The 19,311-nt window shown below is 42.6% G+C and overlaps 1 protein-coding gene across 3 annotated transcripts in view; it reads left to right on the top strand.

Moving 5' to 3' along the window:
- Nucleotides 1–291: 291 nt before the first annotated feature.
- The window catches only part of LOC105277812, a 40,034-nt gene continuing 21,014 nt past the window's right edge, over nt 292–19,311 (top strand). The window contains exons 1-3 of one of the 3 annotated variants that reach the window (XM_011336449.3): nt 292–511; nt 4,580–5,323; nt 5,964–6,296. In XM_011336449.3, coding sequence (XP_011334751.1) covers nt 6,206–6,296 — 91 coding nt within the window. In that variant the 5' untranslated portion in view covers nt 292–511; nt 4,580–5,323; nt 5,964–6,205. The other 2 variants (XM_026972885.1, XM_011336446.3) reach the window with 2 other exon arrangements.

The raw sequence follows: 19,311 nt of genomic DNA, 5'->3' as shown, positions 1-19,311 counted from the left end.
GATTTGCCGACTCACTAAAATCGAAGCCAACTTCACGCGTTACAGGCTGCACCGGGCATCCTTACGAAGAAACCGAACTGAGAACAATTTATAAGATTAATCAGATCAGGGTTATGCCATTTTGTAAGAGCCCGTTCTCATTGAACGCGCAAACGAAAGAAATTCGTTAATTCGAGTCATCAATTGCAAGTTCGCGTCGAATGTTTATGTCGGTTGCGCGGCGCGAAGTAGCGCTCGCGGTGCGCACGCGCAGCTTTAACTGGCATCCCGACCGGCCTGGCGGTAGTCGATGCCGGGCCAGCGAGGAGGGTGGTGTCGCTCGCGCGTTCGTGTCCCTTCGCGTCCCGCCGTTACGTGCATATACGTACTAGTCGCACGCGTGTACGCGCGTGAGGACGCGGGACGCGCGTTGTGCCGCAGTTACCGCAGCGATACCCGCGAGTGGGAACGACGATAAGGAGCAGCGAACGAGCATCCGTTGGCCCCGTCATTGTCCGTGCGGGGAAGCGAGGTAAGTCGAACTCGATTGAAGTAAGAAAATTGGGGGCGATTAACGACGCGCCCGGACGCTTCGCGTTGCGTCGTTTCCCTCGCTTTCTCGCTGCCTCTTCTCGCGGGGGGACGACACCGCGCGCGTTCGGCGATATCGCTATCGCGTAGCCGTAGCCGACGGCGAACCGCCTGCCTTCCTCTGCTCCGCCGCGGTTGACCGAAATATCCAGGCGCGATAGCATCCGCGGGAACGAGCGACGAATTCCCGCCGAGAATTCCGGCCGTTACCTTATTAAGCGACGATACCGCGCCTGGAAAGCGGCTCAATGCCACGATCGCCCGTTGGAACCGGATATCGGAGCAGAAGGACCCGATGACAGATCGCTCACTCGCGCAGCGACGGCGCCGCTCGCCTCTCTCGCGAGCAATGGCGAGAAGCCTAGGGAGAGAATAGCGTTTCGTCTTGTTTCTCACATCATAACGCATTGTATGCGGAAGAAGAATTGTTTCCTCTTCCCTGCCTGCGCACGATTCGTATGAGTATATTTTTCATTTTACTGGACTCGGGAGCTTGAGCGTGTTGTTGCTCAAGCCTGTCTCTCGATTTAACTTGTTCTTTTGATCTACTGCGAGTTTCTTTTGGCAAAGTACTGTTCTAAATAGAAATTTATGAGGGAGAAGGGAGACATTACTTTTCACGTTTTTCCCTTTAAAGAGAAATCATTTTTCGAGTCTGAAAAGTATGACCCAAAGTGAAATCAAATATCGAAATCGTAATAGAAATAAAAAGCGAAAACATTAAAATGGTTCTGAAAGTCTGAATTGATATTGCATTTATTTTGCAACGAATTCTACCTTCTAATTTCTAAATTTTAACAAGTTCTAGACGATACCCTGTTTGGAGTACCAAATCTTCCAACTGGACGTTAAATGCCGAGAAAGTCGGTCGATAATTTCGGAATTATTACGTTGGCTTTCAGTCTTGCGCAACGCAAAAGCCAAGCTCAGTGTATAGGTCCTAGGTATGTCGACGCTAATCGAAGGCATATGCTAAAGTTTCACGCACATATTTTCTTAAGTTAAACTCGAGATAGTGAAGAAAAATAACGGCAAAGGTAAGAATTAATCGTGAATTCAGGAAAATAATATTACATTAAAGAAACAAACAGTGGAGAAAAATTTATAAAAGTTCGTACTGTATTATAACAAGGAATACTTAATACGGTTTTCCTACACTGAGAAGCATCGTTCACGTATATATACTATTATGATTATAAATTAAAGAAAGTCTTTAGACATGTTTGTGCAAACATAAGCGACAAGAAAATCGCTTTTCACCGCGAAAAGTGATTTCGCAGCTTTCAATGGCGATGCACGCGTTCCATTATGCGCCGATACGTTGGCGCATCCTAATAGATTTCGTCGTAATCAAATACGACCGCGTGTGTGCCATTGCCAGGTCGGAAAACGGGGACAAACAACGGCGGCAACGGGAAATGCGCGGGCGCAATTGCGTTCGTTTTTTATCCGAAATGTCGCGAACGCTATCACTCTTCGCTTCGCCTCGCATCGCTGCCATCGTTTATTTTAAACGCAATGATACGAAGGGGTGCGGGTAGAAAACCGACTCGTCGTCGTTTTACTCTGACTCTGACACATTTGTTTAATTTCAACTTGTTACGGTACTCTGCACAGCGTTAACGACCTTACGTCGATATTTATTTCCTTTCTCTTTATCAAAAAGTATTACCGCTAATAACGAGCAAAGTCTTACAAAGTAGTGCTAACGATACGCATTTATCTGTATTTTGATATCGTTCGAATCGTTATAAATCTGTCATTAATCGTGAAAGCATGCCACGAAGCGGCTTTCTAACACTGTGCGTTTTTTGGTGAATTTTTTGCCGAATTCGGTGATGCATTCTCAGCGAGAGCTTATTTGTTCCTTTGCATCTTTTATTTCAAGATTAAATATTAAATGCTTCGATTGAATTAAACCATTGAATTAAATTTTTATAAATGCATTGGATTTATTAACGAGAAAAAGCGTGTGTCAGAATTATCCTCAAAATAATCAAGAGATTCGCTGAATAATGAAAATTTGTATTGCTGTGTATTTCCCTTTTTTTGAGATGGTTAAACCATAAAGGGACATCACGCGTGACTAGAAATAGCGCTATTGATACTCGTGCATTGAGTTTTTCAAAACTCTTACAAGATACCGGTTGATATCGCGTCGATAAGGGCTGCGATAGTGTGTACGGATTATTGATAAAGATTACTCGTTAATTTTGTACGTTTGTGCACGCCCAGCGCTTTATCTTGCAATCCGCGCAGTTTTTAAAAGAACTCATGATTCATGTGCTATAGTCCATTCGACAAATTCGTGAGAAAATTACATTTGTATCGTGATGTATTAGGGGTGTGATTTAGTTTTGAGGGTTTTTTTGCTCAAAAACGCATGTATTTAAATATGATAATGAATGAATACCTTAATTAAAATATTTTCCTTCGTTTTCTATAACTTTGTCCCATCTTTCTGGCAAGAGATGGATTCCACAACGATAAAATGACTCTTCTTTTCAGTTGATCCATTCGTCGACGAATTTTCGCACTTCTTCGAAATTATGAAAGTGTGTATTCTCTAAAGCGTGTTGCATCGACCGGAACAAATAATAATCGCATGGAGCAATGTCCGGAGAATACGCGGGGTGCGGTAAGACTTCCCATTCAAGCTCTAATAGTGTTTGTTTCACTGATAACGCAACGTGAGGTCGAGCGTTGTCACGAAGAAGAATCACTTTCCGTCGTTTACTCGCAATTGGTGGTCGTTTTTGGTCCAATGCTTGCTTCAACTTGTACAATTGGTGTCGATAACGATCAGCCGTGACAGTCTCATGCGGATTTAACAGCTCATAGTACACTATCCCACCAAATACAGAGCATTACTTTTCAACCGTCAATATTGCGTCTCGGAGTGGATGTTGATGGTTCGCCTGGATCCACCCATGATTTTCTGCGTTTGGAATTATCAAAATAAATCCACTTTTCATCCCCAGTAACAATCCGAAACAAAAGACTCTTCTTTTTTTGCCTGGCGATCAACGAAATGCAAATGTTCAAATGGCACTTTCCGATAATCGATGTGGAACCCATTTCCCTTCTTTCTGAATTTTTCCCATTTCATGTAAATGTTTGGTAACTGTTGTACGATCAACATTTAATGCTCTGGCAAGATTCTGAAGTGGATTGTGTTGGATTTTCGTCCAATAATGCTTGCAAATCTGCATTTTCAAGCTTTCTTGGTTGTCCCGAGCGTTCTTTGTCCTTCACATCAGTATCACCACTTTTAAAGCGTCTAAACCCAGTATTCACACGTCTTAATTGATGGGGCAGAATCATCATAAGTTTCCACAAGAATTCTATAACCGTCAGCCGCAGTTTTCTTTTGATTAAAAAACAAAAGCAACGCATGTCGAAAATGCTCTTTCGGAAGTTGCATTTTTACGATGATATAAACACGACTGTTATTGCATCTATTGCTATAATGCTACTAAATGTCATGGATAATGTCAACACTGTAAGAAACAACAGTTATCGAAAACAGCTATTGGAACAAACTGACACTACAGCCATCTGTTGCAAAACCCTCAAAACTAAATCACACTCCTAATATCTCATGAGTTGACAGAAACTGAAAATCTCAACAAATTTTCAACGTGATAGCACGCACATGTTCAAATGTTGCAAAGAGGATAGAAAAATGACGATCATTTGCATGTGCAGTCGTGTAGCAGTCGAATTGAAAACTCAAGACACTTAAAAAATGTACATAGTAAGAATTAAAGACGCACTTGAAGGTCTGCCTTCAATTTAACGTTGATCCCCACGCGCTTCCAATTTTCCCTTTAGCAGTCCGGTAAGCGCGACGCTCGCTTTTCAATTTCCCTTGCAGCTGTTGCCCGTTGCAGCTGACAGTGTGTGCATGTGCACGCGCGCTCCGCACACCTTGCTACTGTACCTGCTGCTACGTACTTGCGGCTCGTTGGGATCGATGAGATAACCCGGCGTTTATTTTCCTTTGCAGTGTCGGATCCGATAGTCGGGCCTTGCCACCATCGGACCAGAAGACGTTCATTCAGATAGACGTCAAGCCGGTGGATACCGTCGGCAGTGGATCAACGCGCTGGAGTCTGTTGCTCACCCGTTGCCACGTACGTTGAAGCCGACGATTCATCAAGCACGACTTCCAAGCGGCCCGTGAACTCTCCCGGGTAACGTTCGTCTGCGGAGATCCGGGGTGAACCGCGTCAGGATTTAAGAGCGACGTTATTTGCCGAGGGTCTCATCGAAGAAGAAGACGCACGGTTGGAGTTGTCGCCACGGTCGTCTTAAATTGCGAGAAATGGAGCGACCCTCGCGGATTATCAGCCTCGAGCACCTCGGACTTTGGTAGAGGCTAATCCGCGCGTCCTCGGAGACAACCCGGGATTATCCTCGGCGGCGCTATCGTCCAGCCGCGCGGCGGAACGGATGTGCAGACGATCGAAACGGGAGAATGCCCGGCTGGTCGCGCTGGACATGGGATAGGTGATGATACCGCGCGTGATGTCAACGACGGGGCGGTAGATCGGGAGCGAACGAACGCAAGATGGATTGGACACCTCGGATCAGCTAGCCAGGAACGACGAAGGCAGTTGTGCGGTCGCCAGCCAATCGCCAACGGGACTAAAGAGTTTCCGTTCCGTGAGCAGCATATCTCTCTTTCTTCGATCGGATCTTCGTGTTTCCTGAAAGACTGTCCGTGTTCGCCCAGTTTTTCTTGCGGAAGGTACTCTTCTCTTTCCTCTTTTTTCCGCCTTTTTTCACTGGTGATGGTCGACTCAAATCTCATATGATCTCCAAGAATGTTTCGCTGCCTGCCGTTTATGCCTCGCTTGGTACAAGCCTGAGGACTGAAGCCTAACATCAATCAGTCCATCGAGGCAATTCACGTGACTGACCTCTCGCTCTCTTTCTCTCTTTTTCTTCGTTTATTTATCCATCTATCCTCCGCAACAGCGCGGTCACCCGAGAAATTATTGTTAAAGTTGAAGAAGTCACGCGGTCCCCGGTGCAGTGCCCTTTCGCATGTCTGACCAGGTTTGCTTTGGGGACGTGACAGACTGACCAGAGTACGAAGACTGACTCGCTATCGATCCGTTTTAATTCATCTAATGGAAAGAAAGAAATAACCGGTCGCATATCCTAATGTGAACATATCCTGCGAAATTTTCTTAATTCAAATTCGTTGAATACCGAATCGACAATCGTGGGTTGCCGAAGACTGAATATCATATGTGTTGTGCAAAACAGACAGTATGTGCTGATATATATCGTGTATATATATATATATATATATATATATATATATGTATATATGAATACGTGCGCGCGTGAAAAGGATATACATATATGCATATATGAGGAAGACGTTCTGTGCTGCCTAATCTACGTGAGGGAAATGACATGTGCGTAGCAACGGAAATAGGTCGATGAATCTGTGTAAATTGGGACGCATCGATTTCCTCCCGCAAGATCGATGACGACAATGATGCGAACGCCAGCCGACATAGTGCGATAAAGTGATTGATTCGTGTTGCGGACGCGTAATAGACTTGGTGATGCAAAGTGAGGTCAGTGTTATTACTGCATGAAGACGTAAGAGGACAGAATGGGTTGTGGACAGAGCAAGATTGGCAACATCTATCCAAAGAACAAAAAGAACAAGAACAATAGTGCGAAGAAAAACGCTGACTCTATTCGTAAGTAAATGTTGAAGTTTTTCCGAAATTAAAATGTATGTGAGAACGCGCGCGCGTGTGTGTGTGTGTGTGAGTGAGTGAGTGTGAGTGAGTGGGTGAGAGAGAGAGAGAGAGAGAGAGAGAGAGAGAGAGAGAGAGAGAGAGAGAGAGAGAGATTGAACCGTGAGATTAAATTGCAATCTTGGAAACATGTTCGAAGAATTGGTAACATGTGATTGAACATTGTGATTTATTCAATGGACAAAATGGTTCTGGTTAAACAATGAGACACCGTTGTGAGAACCAGAAGTTCGTTAAAATTTCAACACTTTCGGACTCCCCTTGGTAACTCAGGGCTCCTCTAATTCTGTCCATTGCGGAATTTCTATCTAACAGAATCCTTTGAAATGCTTTGTGCTTCCACAGTCCCTTTGCTCACATGCACTTGTACGTTACCGTCTGATAAAAGACCACAGTAATTCCATTTTGCTCGGCAACGCGAAATTTTACTATTGCTTTGTAAGTTTCGTGGAAAAGATGAAAAAGATATTGTGATTAGGGTTGCAACATAGGAGTATTATTTATTTATTATAAGAATATGCATATTTATTTAAATATATATTTTTTATTTTTTTATTAGGTGCTTACAAAAGTTCGTAAATGGAGAACGACGAATTGAAAGCATTGCTCAACGAAAACTCGTCTCAAACATTAAAAGAGCTTACAGGGCAGCTTGGAGTTAATGAATCAACTGTATCCCGCCATTTGAAAGCAATGAAAAAGATCCAGAAGGAAGAAAAATGGCTTTAATATCACACAAACTTTTGCAAGCACCGAATAAGAGGAGTTAATAATATTTACTTAAGAAGATCTAAATTAATAATGCTTATCAGTTACACTGAAATTATAATTACGAGTATGTTACGAATCATTTCTTAGGAAAATATTAAATCTTTATAAAAGGAAAAGACAATCTTGCGTAAATCGGATATGACGATTTTACGGTGAAATTTGATAAGCCGATAGTGATATTATATGGATTCGTTTCGCGATCTAGTAGATTAGGTCGGTATGTTTAGTAAAGATTGGTGCGATTGTACCGTAAGCGTGTCAACGTACACGTACGCACGCGTGTCCTCCATCGATTTCTAACGCGTTGACGTACTTGAGGTAGATTAGGCTGGGTTAGGTTGCTTTAGGTCAAGCCGAGAGTCGTGCTGTCTTCTGATAACAGATTGACATTTAGGGTAGGTGCAGCAGGTGATTAACTACCCAACAGTGATTGTTTATCGAAGCGATGTTCATCTGCGTGATCAAAGTAATAATTATATTTCTTCAAAAATAAAAGTGCAGTACTATCAGTTTGTAATGATTTCACGAACATAAATTATTCAATGAAAGTAATTAATATTTTTACACCATTAAATTCTGCGTTATTTAGCGATATTTATATACTTAAACTTTGCTTGATTTCTAATAGCACGCGATAAGTGTATTTTTATCTCTTAACGAAACGTTGAATTGTCTGGCAATATCTTTTACTTAATAATGTACATCATATCGAACGATTCCAGTTTCGTCTCGCAGCAAACTGTAAACTGCCTTAGTTTAATTCATAAGTCGCTAGAAATAACTCCAATTTTTTCAAGAAGCCACAACTGATTTTCTCATAGACTCGCGTATGTTCTTCAAAACTTCAATTACTGTCTCTTTATTAATGAGCAGCCTTGTTCTAAATTTCTGTTCTCGATAATAATCATATAACTTTTAGGACAAATGAAACGTGAGGTCAAAGATAGATTCACACATAAGTTGAAAGATTGCAAAAATCCGCTGCAGTGCCTGCAATAAATCTCGATCGATGATAAAGCTTTTGTTTAAACAGAGTTTCATATTGCTCTCGGGGTTTAATATCCGTGCTCGGAGAGCTAAAAATACTGGCTCAAACGTGTCGATTTTTAGTTTTCGCGGAAAATGCGGACGGTTTCGGTCAAAGATCTCGGAACAAAGATAGCTCGTTCCCATAAAATTCATCAAAGTTTAATTTATTTAATTTGCTTTCGTTTAATAAGATTGACAGTGATTGTTTTCTTTTTCATGTATTCATGTGACGTTATTCAGGATGGATGATCGGCGGCAACCTATTGTTCTTGTATCATCGAGAAGTACAGAAATAACAGATTAAAGACAGATAAGATCTGCATACAAGTTCTCGTTAGCTGCGTATCGGCCGAGATATGAGTTGTCGTGCGTCAGCCGGCACGCACCGAGTCGTGAAATAATCCAATCGTGGTAATAGTGATAGTACACAGTGATAGCTTTGGGTGCAAGTGCACTTGGTGGACGTGTGTATAACATCTACCTCTTTAAGAGTTTGCGAAAGTCATAAAGATTCTTTTTTAGCGAGCACATGAGACTAAAGACTAAATTTTTTAAGAGACAAACTTATACTGGGAGAGAGAATGGAACATACGAAAATGGAATATGCAAATTGCGATAATTATATTAAATCTTGGACTGTTTTACATTAATTAACACTGTATTCTCATATCGGATTGCCCGAAAAGAGCCGCAGTAAGTGAGTTTCACTGAACAAACACAGAGAAAAATATTTTTTAAAACTCTTGCTTATTATTATGCAATTCTGTATTGTTAATCTTCTATTTTGTACACGATGATGAGTGAATATAATAATACGAGAGAGTGAATAAGAAAACACATGAATAACGATGTAAAATTACATCTTCTCTATTCGTGTAATTAAATGTGATGTGCATAAAATTATAGCTCGCAAAACGTTGCGATTTTCATGTGTTAGTAGCGTAATGTTTACAGTTCAATAAGTACATCATTGATAACGTGCATCGCGCGAAGTCTTTATCGCATGATGTAGTGATCTTTTCTGCAGAAACACATTCTGCGTTCCTTTAAATTCGATAAGCCTGTTTACGTAATTATTCTTTCGTGTTTACAAAATCGCGTGGAAATCGCGATCGGCGCCGCGTGTTTAACGCGCGCTTCGCAAAACACGGCGCCGGAGAAAATACGCTCGCACGATCGTCATCCGGAAGCGCATCTCCGATGCAACCAGTTGCATTTCAAGGTATTCGTGTCATAAAACCTTGCGACGAGGAATGCGTCATCGCGAAGCGGTCCAACGACATTATATTTATCCAAATTTCTGAAGAAAATCGAAAGAAACAATCGATAAATCAACGATGAATCAATGACGTTTCGAGTCACGGTATTTATTAAGTAATACCTTATTGTTTACTGTATGAAGAAGAATTATTTTTAAATTGCATGTAAATCGTATCTGGAATAGGCAATAACAATTTATCGTTGTATACGTAAACCAGAAATCCCTGGTAGATGTGTGTCGTGCATGCTGTACATAATTTCGGGATTATTTGCACGAGGACGATTCAGCGCCAGACAGGCGTATGTCCTCTAATCGCGTGCCGGAACGTGCTGGTTGTTTACCGGCCACCAACGTCTGCGAGCTAAATATACACTGCGATAATACTGATATTTGTATATCTCTAACGTTTTCGCTTGCACGTACTCCCTGCAAGTCTCCCTTTCGATTGACCCATATTCCGCGATCGTCGGCGTTTCCTTATCTCGCCTAATGAAAGAAGTGCATGGAAAAGCTACGCAGATTAATACACTCGTTAATTTATGTCCTGATTTGTGCGTTTCGAAATACGTTTATATTATCTCGCGTAATATTCATTCACGTTACATCTGTCAACGTATGATTGACCGCTAATTAGAATGACATCTCTGTTATTTTCATTTCTAAACTGAAATAACGTAATTAATTAAAAATCTATCCTTGTACCGTAATGGAATATCAGACGAGGAGGAATTATGTTAAAAATTGCACACCGTTCCGGTTTTGTTTATCTTTAAAAGCTGGATATTTATATGAGTTTTATTAGGTTTACCACCTTTTGTGTGCGAGAGGATATTTAACGCGAAAAGAACGTGCACGCTTATTTGCGTTCCTCCACGTAACGCTCAGACGGGATTAAAAAAGAAATAAAAGAACGCGTGTACACGCCACGGTGTATGCAGTCCTCCGACCCCTGAAGTGCATAGGGTGCAGCCCTCGGCGACCCCTTCCCGCGCTGGATCCGCGCCCCTCGGCTCGCCGACGTGATCATCAGCGTGATGTGCGTGCGTGAACGCGCGTGCTCACGCGTGCGGTGCCCTGCACGCGGTCCGCGCTATTCCGGCTGGGTAAACAAGATGAGAGAGAGAGGGAGCCTCAAGGACCCGGGGGCCGATATTATCGCGCTCGGTAGTAGAGCGCGGCACGTCGCCTCTTCTCCGGCGTATAAAAGCGGCGCTCCGCGCCGCCGGCGGCGTTTGTTCCGCGCGGCGATTTCAAGAGTGCGCATCGTGTCAACGCATCAGTCGTCTCACGTAGAGTCGCGCAGTAGGCCCCCGTCTTTCGCTGATCCGTTGCGATCCGCTCCGTTGCATCGCAGCAGTCGAAAAAAGAAGGAAAGCGAGAGGTTTTCGGTGGTATTTCGGCGGGAAATCGACGACGCGCGGAAACGTGCGCGCGCGCGCGCGCGCGTACCCCGGAAGTTCCTTATGATCGGCTGGAACAGTGAGAGGAGCGCGCTACGAAAACGCAGTCACGGCCCGAGAACGGTGCTTCCGCGGAGCGCGAGTTTCCCCGCTGGCGGCACGTCGGATTTCCAAAACAAGCAGAAGGGCGCGAGGATGTGGCTGAAGGTGCTCAGGCAGAACATCACTCACCTGGCCCGCCGGGCGAAAGGTACGTGAGCGCGTTTTTTCGCATTTTTTCGGCGAGCCGCAAACGGAGGCGGAACGCGATCGTGGAAGCGTCTCGATTGTGCGCCGCTGCACTTGGAGTGCAGCGCTCGACTTGCTGAAGTTAATCTGCGCGGAACGAATCTCCAGCGTCTATTTTTGCCGACGCTCGCGGCTCGCAGGCTGCACCAGCCACGCCGACTGGAGCGGAAACGCGGTTAAGGGAGGAGAGGTGCAAATTACCTCTTAAATTAAACTAACTCATTAATTAAATTAATAAGCGTAAAAATAGCCGTGCGAATTGCGCGCGATTTTATCGCCGGAAAACTGCGTTTCATCGTATTTGAGTCATTGGTGACATTGGAGTTAATGCGTTGATTATCTACTAACTTCATTATACAGTTAATCAACAAGTCATTAAAGTTTTCGATACGCACTTTGCAAGGAGAGAGTACGCTCTGTAAGTTTTTTAAATTTCTATATCCTCATATTTCTTTCCTTGTACGCTTTTCCATGCGGTTCATCTTCTTTTCAGACTTTCTAGCCCTTTAATGCACTTTTAAAATACGCGATGCATGTCTCTTTATAAAACTTTATACGTTTCTGGATCGTTTATACACTTCCGTTATGCACGTGTTATGTGAAAGTAAGAGACGTCATCATGAAAAAATAGCCCTGATTAAAAGGTTAAGGTTGTACATACATGCGCTCCGTTTCGCGCCGGGCGAAGGGGGCGGGGGGTTGCTTCATCGGAGCCGCGCGTGAAATATAACCGCTTTTTTTATCGCGCTCGCCTTCGGTCGATAATGCGAACTATCTAACCGCCTCCTCGCTTTTGCTGCGAGCTATTAGTTGTTGCTCCCTTTCAGAGGAGAGTAATCTGTCGCTCGCTGTTGCGAACAATCCTCCGAGTGCCAGGTTTCAAGCCGCCCCTTTGAATTCCGCTAAAAAAACATCTCTTTCTATATTACACACGTATTTGAATGCGTTTGAATTTCAATGCGTGTCCGACTGACTGATTGTATTCGAAAGCTCTTAGAGCGCTTTCCTCGGTTGGCCGCCTCTCTTTCGTCGATTATTCTCAACGCTCCCGTTGGAAAGATTGTTGCATTGTCGTTACGACAATTTGTCGTGTGTGATGGCGCGAATGATTTTACTTGTTAAAGCCGCGCGGCTTAAATTAGCGTTATAACATCGAATACTTTACAAGTTAGCTCCGTGCGGACGCACGAGGTCTATAGAATCCGAGTCAATATCTAGTGTAAATGGGCTACTCCGTCAATAGTCGAGTTGTCAATATTCGAGCTCATCGCTGCAAGATAACAAAATTGTCAGATAAACGCACTTCACGTATCTTTTCACAGTACCATATAATATATCTATATAATTGTTATTAAATTAAAAATTTGCCGATTCCGGACTGACATTATTAAAACACGAACATGAAATTTTAACAAAATTGATTAGCGATGATACTACGCATCATGCATCAATTTTGCTGCTGAAGATTACATAATTCATGTGATGAATGCGGAAAGAATATTTTGAATAATTTTAACGCCGAAATCTCTCTCTCGCGTAGGTCGAGACACGCACATTAGTGCGATGTTCCTCTTCCTTTGAAATCCAAATAGGCTGGTTTTTATTTTCTCTGCGTTTAACGTTTATCCTCTAATGTGAATTACGTCACACATCTTCTGAGGAAGAGCCGCGAGCGACGTCCATACATGGCGCACCCATACTTTCCTTCGACCATTAACGAAAAAGAAAAATATTGTTCGGTCGAGTGTCGCGTGGAAATAAGCGACGTGTTTATTTTTACTGCATTTAATGCACGTATTGCATTACAAGCAAGTTCTGTTAATGGAAATTCTTCCAGATTTCATAACACCGGAAATGTTGCATTGCTTAAATAAGCGTGACGCGTGAAAATGGCCGAAAAATTTCATTTAAATGCAAGAGAACGGAAGGATATCTGCCGTCTTCTTGATTTCATTGTTTTGGAAAATTATGTTGGCAAGTGCATCGGAATCGGCTGCGTGACCTATACTCCGCTCGCGTACTTACACTATTCGTGATAAGATATCTAGATATTTAGACGTGGATCGAAGAAGGTACTCGACCTCAGCCCAGGGACGTCTTAAGATATTTAGGTGCTCGTGGTCCGGTAACGCGATACACTTTTCAGCATATTCATTAAGGAATGAATAAATATGAAGGTTTGTTAACTCGTGAAAAGAATCTTTAAGCGAGCTAACTAACGCGAAGCACTCTAAATAATCAACCGTTTCAATAATCGTTCCATTTTTTGGCATCAAATAATTTCGCAGTGCCGCTTATCGTTAACTGTTCTACGATTCGCAAACGTTAAAGGAAAGAAAGACGATTTCAAGTGACAATTTCACGTATCGTGAATTCTTTTGATCTTTTTCATTACGTGCTGGCGATTTCTTCGTGCAAGGCCTTGCCTTCGTCTTTCAGATAAAATCGATTGCACGAAGACATGATAGCGTATTATGATGCGAGTATTTGCCTGGCGCCTAATTCGAGAGCGTCTCGTGTTTCCGTTCCTTCGTGGGAAGAAAGAAATCATGTGGAATGTGCATCGTCGACGTCTGTTGTGGCGACGCGGTGACTCATGCACGTTTAATACCGCGTGTATCCGGCTCTTGCATCGTCGGCGGTTTGTTAACCCCGATATGTAAAAGCCACACAATCGGCACATTTAGCACGCATTTTATATACGCGTTTTGTGCGAAATACCGTGCGAATACACGAGTGCGAGCACAGCCAAATCACTGACCATCATCAAGTCGCTCGGACATAGTGATCATTTCGATTTTGCACCAGTCGATTCAGTTTCACGCTCATCGTCTCATTGGCATCATCTAAGAGTCTTTCGAGCGACGAATGTTTCTTTTCTTCAAGGCAAAACAGAAATTTGGTTTAAACTTGGTAAAATTTGATAGATTTGTTAAATTTTTTAATGATTTAAATCATTCTCTCCTGAAGGGCGATTGCGTTTCTAAATGTTTTCTTCAAACAAATCATGTCACTATATACAAACTTCCGCTGAGTATTTCTGACTCAACATAAATTTACATATATTATTTTATAATATTTATAATATTTATATATTATTTTATAATATTTTAGGAACATTTATACGAGTAAAAATTGTCTCGGTTGTGGGGTTCTCTCGGGTTACTCTGTGCAGAAACCCTTGGCCCGAGGAGGGCACGCTTGCGCATCAGGATCGCTCTCTTCTTCTCTTGCCCTAGTAATGAAAATCCTCAAGTATCGGTCGTGTCGTGAGTTTGCGCTTGCGCCATGTTTGCCTTTTTCGTCGCGGGTGCATTTACCCGAGTAAACGCGATCCACGTTGCTGCGTTAGGACGGCAGGTGGATAATTTGTTGTTCGACTTTGTTACGTAACTCACGTCATGCATATGCATGCCATGGCTCGGGGCGCGAGCGGTCACGCGATGGATATTATTTCGAGAATCGATCCGCGTCACATTTTAAGTTTGTCAACCTTCTGAAGTCCCGTGTTTCTCGCGAGCGTTTGTTTCTTTAGCTTCCAGAGCTGCTGCAAAATGCGCGATTATATACGTGCTCCTCTAGATCCGGACGATCGATGGAACGTGACGATAGTCACGAAGACGAGTTTCGCCGGACGTGAAGCGGCCTTGATACGACGAGATATGAAAGCTGTCCGCATGTATTATATTTGTTTCGGTCACGCCAACGCGTGGCAGGAAGTGCTCACGTTAAAATGAGGCACTAGACATATTCAGCGTATCGGTTGCTGATATGACATTGTCCGACTTAGTGCTTCTTCGGTTACTCAGCAAGAATCATTGCAGTTGGGCTGAGATATCCTATCATCGCACTTTCGCTAATTCTCGCTGAATCTCGCCAGACTTCGTAATAAAATCATATCGCATTGCCTTCGGTGAAATTAAGCACAGTCCGGCGAGATGATGGATTGTGTGTTATGATAATGTATAATTTTACGTCGATGTATCATGTCATATTGCACATCGGCTGGAACACTAATATTGTATAATCGCATTGATAGATTTAACATCATGATGAATGTGTTAATATCGAAGTTCCTAATTCATGTCAGTGACTATACTGGCGTAAAGCTTCTATTGTAGTATCGACTGCGAGTTAATCAAAAGATGAATGTATCAATGTTAATACAATATAATACCTCGCAACTGCAATTAATGCATTGATATAATGAATTACTTGTGCAGCCATATCTGTTAACTTATTTAGCGATTGAATTACAATTGCCAGCAACGCGGCTCCCATTATTTGCGTGAAATAATAGGTCTAATTTTTCGTCAAGATTATTGAAAATTCTTTCTCGCTGGGAACTTCTTTTCTATTCTTTTCTTGTTGGCGGATATAAATATTTCGGGATATTCTTCTCTCCGCATTACGCATATTATTGACACGCATTCTTTGCCGTGCGGAATGCAACCTCGACGATCCAGGCGTTCGTGACGACGTGACGAGAGTCACGGACGCCAGTTTCTTCTTCAGCTACTCGGACTGTGTCTCGATGACTAATCGAGCCAGGGAAAACAGAGAGGAAGAAGGATGGTGTGCGTTTCTTATGGATTTTTAGCCCTTCGTTGCCGATGACGAATATATCCGCTGTACGCTCTACGTTCCTCGCGTGGCGAGAAGACGAGAATATTTCTGCTCGATTAAGATAACATGTTCGCGATAACGCGTTGCTCGCTTCTTAAACGCCGTCCTTAATCATAGTTGATCTTGCAATTTACGCAGCAAGAACGCGAGACTTTATGGGCGTGCTCCAAATAAAACATCAAATTTTTCAGATTTCAAATCATGCATTTTTCAGGTTTGTTTACGGTTTGTTCCATGCGTTTTCAATGTTTCATATCATGTATTTACCGCAGGAACAAAGTTTATCACAAGCGTGTCTTGATGCGTATATCAAAATAATTAGCGTTGGTAATTACCAATGTTATTGCGTCTCTGCTTTTTCAAGTGATTTGAATTAAAGTGATTTGCTGAATGTCACCGAGCAGATAAGAATTCGGTATTTACATCCCAGTAACGAATTTGTTTTTATCGACGAATGAAAGAGCATTGCATATGAAACTTGCCTTAGCTGTCTTGAATAGTCACCACGACTAAATTATGTACAGTGTTTATTAATCAGTAAACACATAAGAACAGTTTTGGTGATAGAATTTGCTATCATTATTGACTAGAATAAGCTGATTCTCGTACGTGAAAGTAAATTGTTGATGTCACGGATATATATCGCTTTTACAGAACATTTCATTATTTAATCTTGATATTCGTCACGCGATTGACTAGTATAAAATATTTTTTTATGACATTTCCTTTTTGCGGAAGAATGTTTCATGGATTACAAAGGTTTAAAGCGTAGTTTAACGCGTTTTAACGTGTGATATCTCACTTTTTGTTATTTATGTTTGGTACGTATCGCGTTCGCCGTTTTGTACGTTAGAGATCCGGTTATTCTAGCGATAGATGATATTTCACAGCGCGATCGAGATCTGAGCACGACATAAAAATAGCGAACGCGAACCACCGCATCGCTATTTGCGATACTCGTTCTCGTATCGAACAAACGTCATCTCGAGACCCCGCTAACGCCGTTGGTTTGCACTCTATTACAGTTTCGGACACTGTTCGACATCCAAGCGCGAACGAAAATAGTCCACATTCACGCGAGGCCTACACAATTTAGTTTTCCACGCACACAAACGGTATGCAGATAGCGCGCAAACTATGCAGACCAACGAGCTTTCATGCTTGCGGATGCAATTTGAAATATTCACAGTTTATGAATATTTCAACGTTCTAAAAAAAGGGTTGACTTCAGTTTTCAAAGTCTCGATGAAATATTGAACTGCTCATTCAACTATATTGAAGTATATTTATTAGATGTTAACACAAACGTTAATGTTTTCTGACGAATTGTGACAGATATATAATAATCGCGACAATTTACGACGACAATTGGTGACGATGATTAGTAACGACGCAACCCTCTCAAGCTCGCTTAAAACTCGCTTCTCGCGAGTAAACGCACCTGTCGAAGAGGAGTCTCGTATTAGCGCCTGTCAGGGACATCACATCCTTGGAGCCATCTGCGACTTGTCGGAAAAATATCTCGTGTAGTGACGTGAGATACTTCTCGTGCTGACGTTTAAGGATAACCGCTGGCGCCGTCGCGAAAAAAGGGAGAAAAACTTTTTCCCTGAGTCTCTCTTCGGGCCCAAAGGCCGATGGTTGGAACCTGAAGACCTCGGAGCCTCCAATCTCATCTAACTTTTGCACAATCGGGATTTCTTTTATCTCTCGTTTTCATTTCTTTTTTTTAACGGAGGCAAGGGACGATTATATATGTCTATCTTGTTGGGAAAGAAAATAACCGCCGTGAGAAATGTACATGAGATAGAAATCTGTCGCCTTTATTCTTTTTACGTGTGCAGTTACGTACTTGACCTGTGAAACGTAAAACGATAAAGAGCCGGTTGGTATCTACTTTAAATTCGAGAAACTCGTACTAGAAACTGGTCTTTCTGACATCGGTTTATTTAAATTTGATATTTGAATTGAATTCTTCAAGGAGTAAGACTAGAAAATAACTATCTGTAAAGATCTGGAAATTACTATCTTCACTTGTTAGCAGAATTAGTTTTACTTCTGATTAATAACTTTATTTTCTTCAATTTCTTCAATTAACATTCCGTTTTACGTTTAACACGCATTTATGACGCATTTGTGATGCCGGATTAAATGAAACGAACACGATTTAAGCAGTTTATTAAGAAATTTTTCTACAACATGGGTGAAAAAATTACGCAGCCTGTGAAATCTCAGACAATCCGGTCCAAAGATGTGCGACGCGTGGCAAATTTACTCATGGACGACGTTAATGATCGCTTCGATGCAATTAGCGAAACGCGTCTGGCGCTCAGAGACGCCAATTCCCTTCACCCTCGTTAATGGGTCAAGCATAGCTGGGTGCGTTAATTTTAGTGGTACGTCAAGCGCATTTGCGCGCTCTCAATCTTCCATCGAGGAGAAGGAACGGTCTTGTCGTGAAGAATAGAATCTCTCCCTTCGTTTCTCCGCGCGCATTCGAGCGCGCTCCTTTACTGTGCCTCGCTGTCTGGACTATTACGTTTCTAGTAGGCGAGAAATTGCCCGCCAGCTTTTTAATAGAGATTGCAGAGACCACCGTCGTCATGTCGTCGTGGTCGAGGCGGCGACGACGACGTTTCTTTCGTTTATTTTACTTACGTATATAGGTGAACCACTCCGGGAACCTCCAGGGATACGCTATCAATCGTGGTCGCGGTATTGATTTCGAGGGAAACCGACTCGAAGAGGGCTGAGGGGAGGAAGGGAGGTCGTCCGGGTAATTTGAGACTCTGCTGGTGCGGCTCTCGTACCTGTTGGCGACGAGCCTCCTTTTCTCCCGATATCGACGTAGCAACGTGGAGTGTTAGGAATTCCAGGAGGAGGCGGATTCCGCTGCCAAAAGCTCTGATTTTCCCACTCGCAGACGACCGCCTCGAATAAAGCTCGATGAGCTTGCGATCGTCGCGCGAAACCGCGCGATCGCGCCTATTCATCCGACACAAATTTAAGTGAGTTTCCTCCGGTATTCATGGCGTCAGTTTACAGCTCGGTACGCACGTAGATGATCTAGAAGACGCCTGCTGTGCGTTGATTCGAATAGAGCATCTGCCCTCGATGGAGCTCGTGCATCGTTTAGATATCGGCCGGTGATAGACTGCGGATTATTAAATACACACTCAATATATTTTGCGAGAACCATTATCTGCAGGCGCAGATTTTATAGTTGTTTTGGAAAACTTTTTTTAAAGACTGTCTATCCTGCTATAAAGTTAATATACAAGCTATATTGTTTTGTCATAAGTATGTATTTAGTTTGATTCGCCATTTAGACACGAGCTATTACTTAGTTAATGGCCTAATAAAATATCGAGAAAAAGAGGCATAGCGCGCTTGATTGTGCAATACATTGTCGTTTCGTTTATGGATAGAGATAGATCTAATCCTTTATTCAATTTTAGGTTTATTCAGCTTTACTTGGTCAATCTTATTTGTTTAATGTGGAGATATTTAATGCCGACAGTAAACGAAATGAAGCTAATTGTAAATGAGAGATTTAATATCGGATACACGTAGCACGAGA

This window comes from Ooceraea biroi, chromosome 1 (assembly GCF_003672135.1).
Source record: "Ooceraea biroi isolate clonal line C1 chromosome 1, Obir_v5.4, whole genome shotgun sequence".
NCBI lineage: Eukaryota > Metazoa > Arthropoda > Insecta > Hymenoptera > Formicidae > Ooceraea > Ooceraea biroi.
This window is presented reverse-complemented; position numbering and strand designations above follow the sequence as displayed.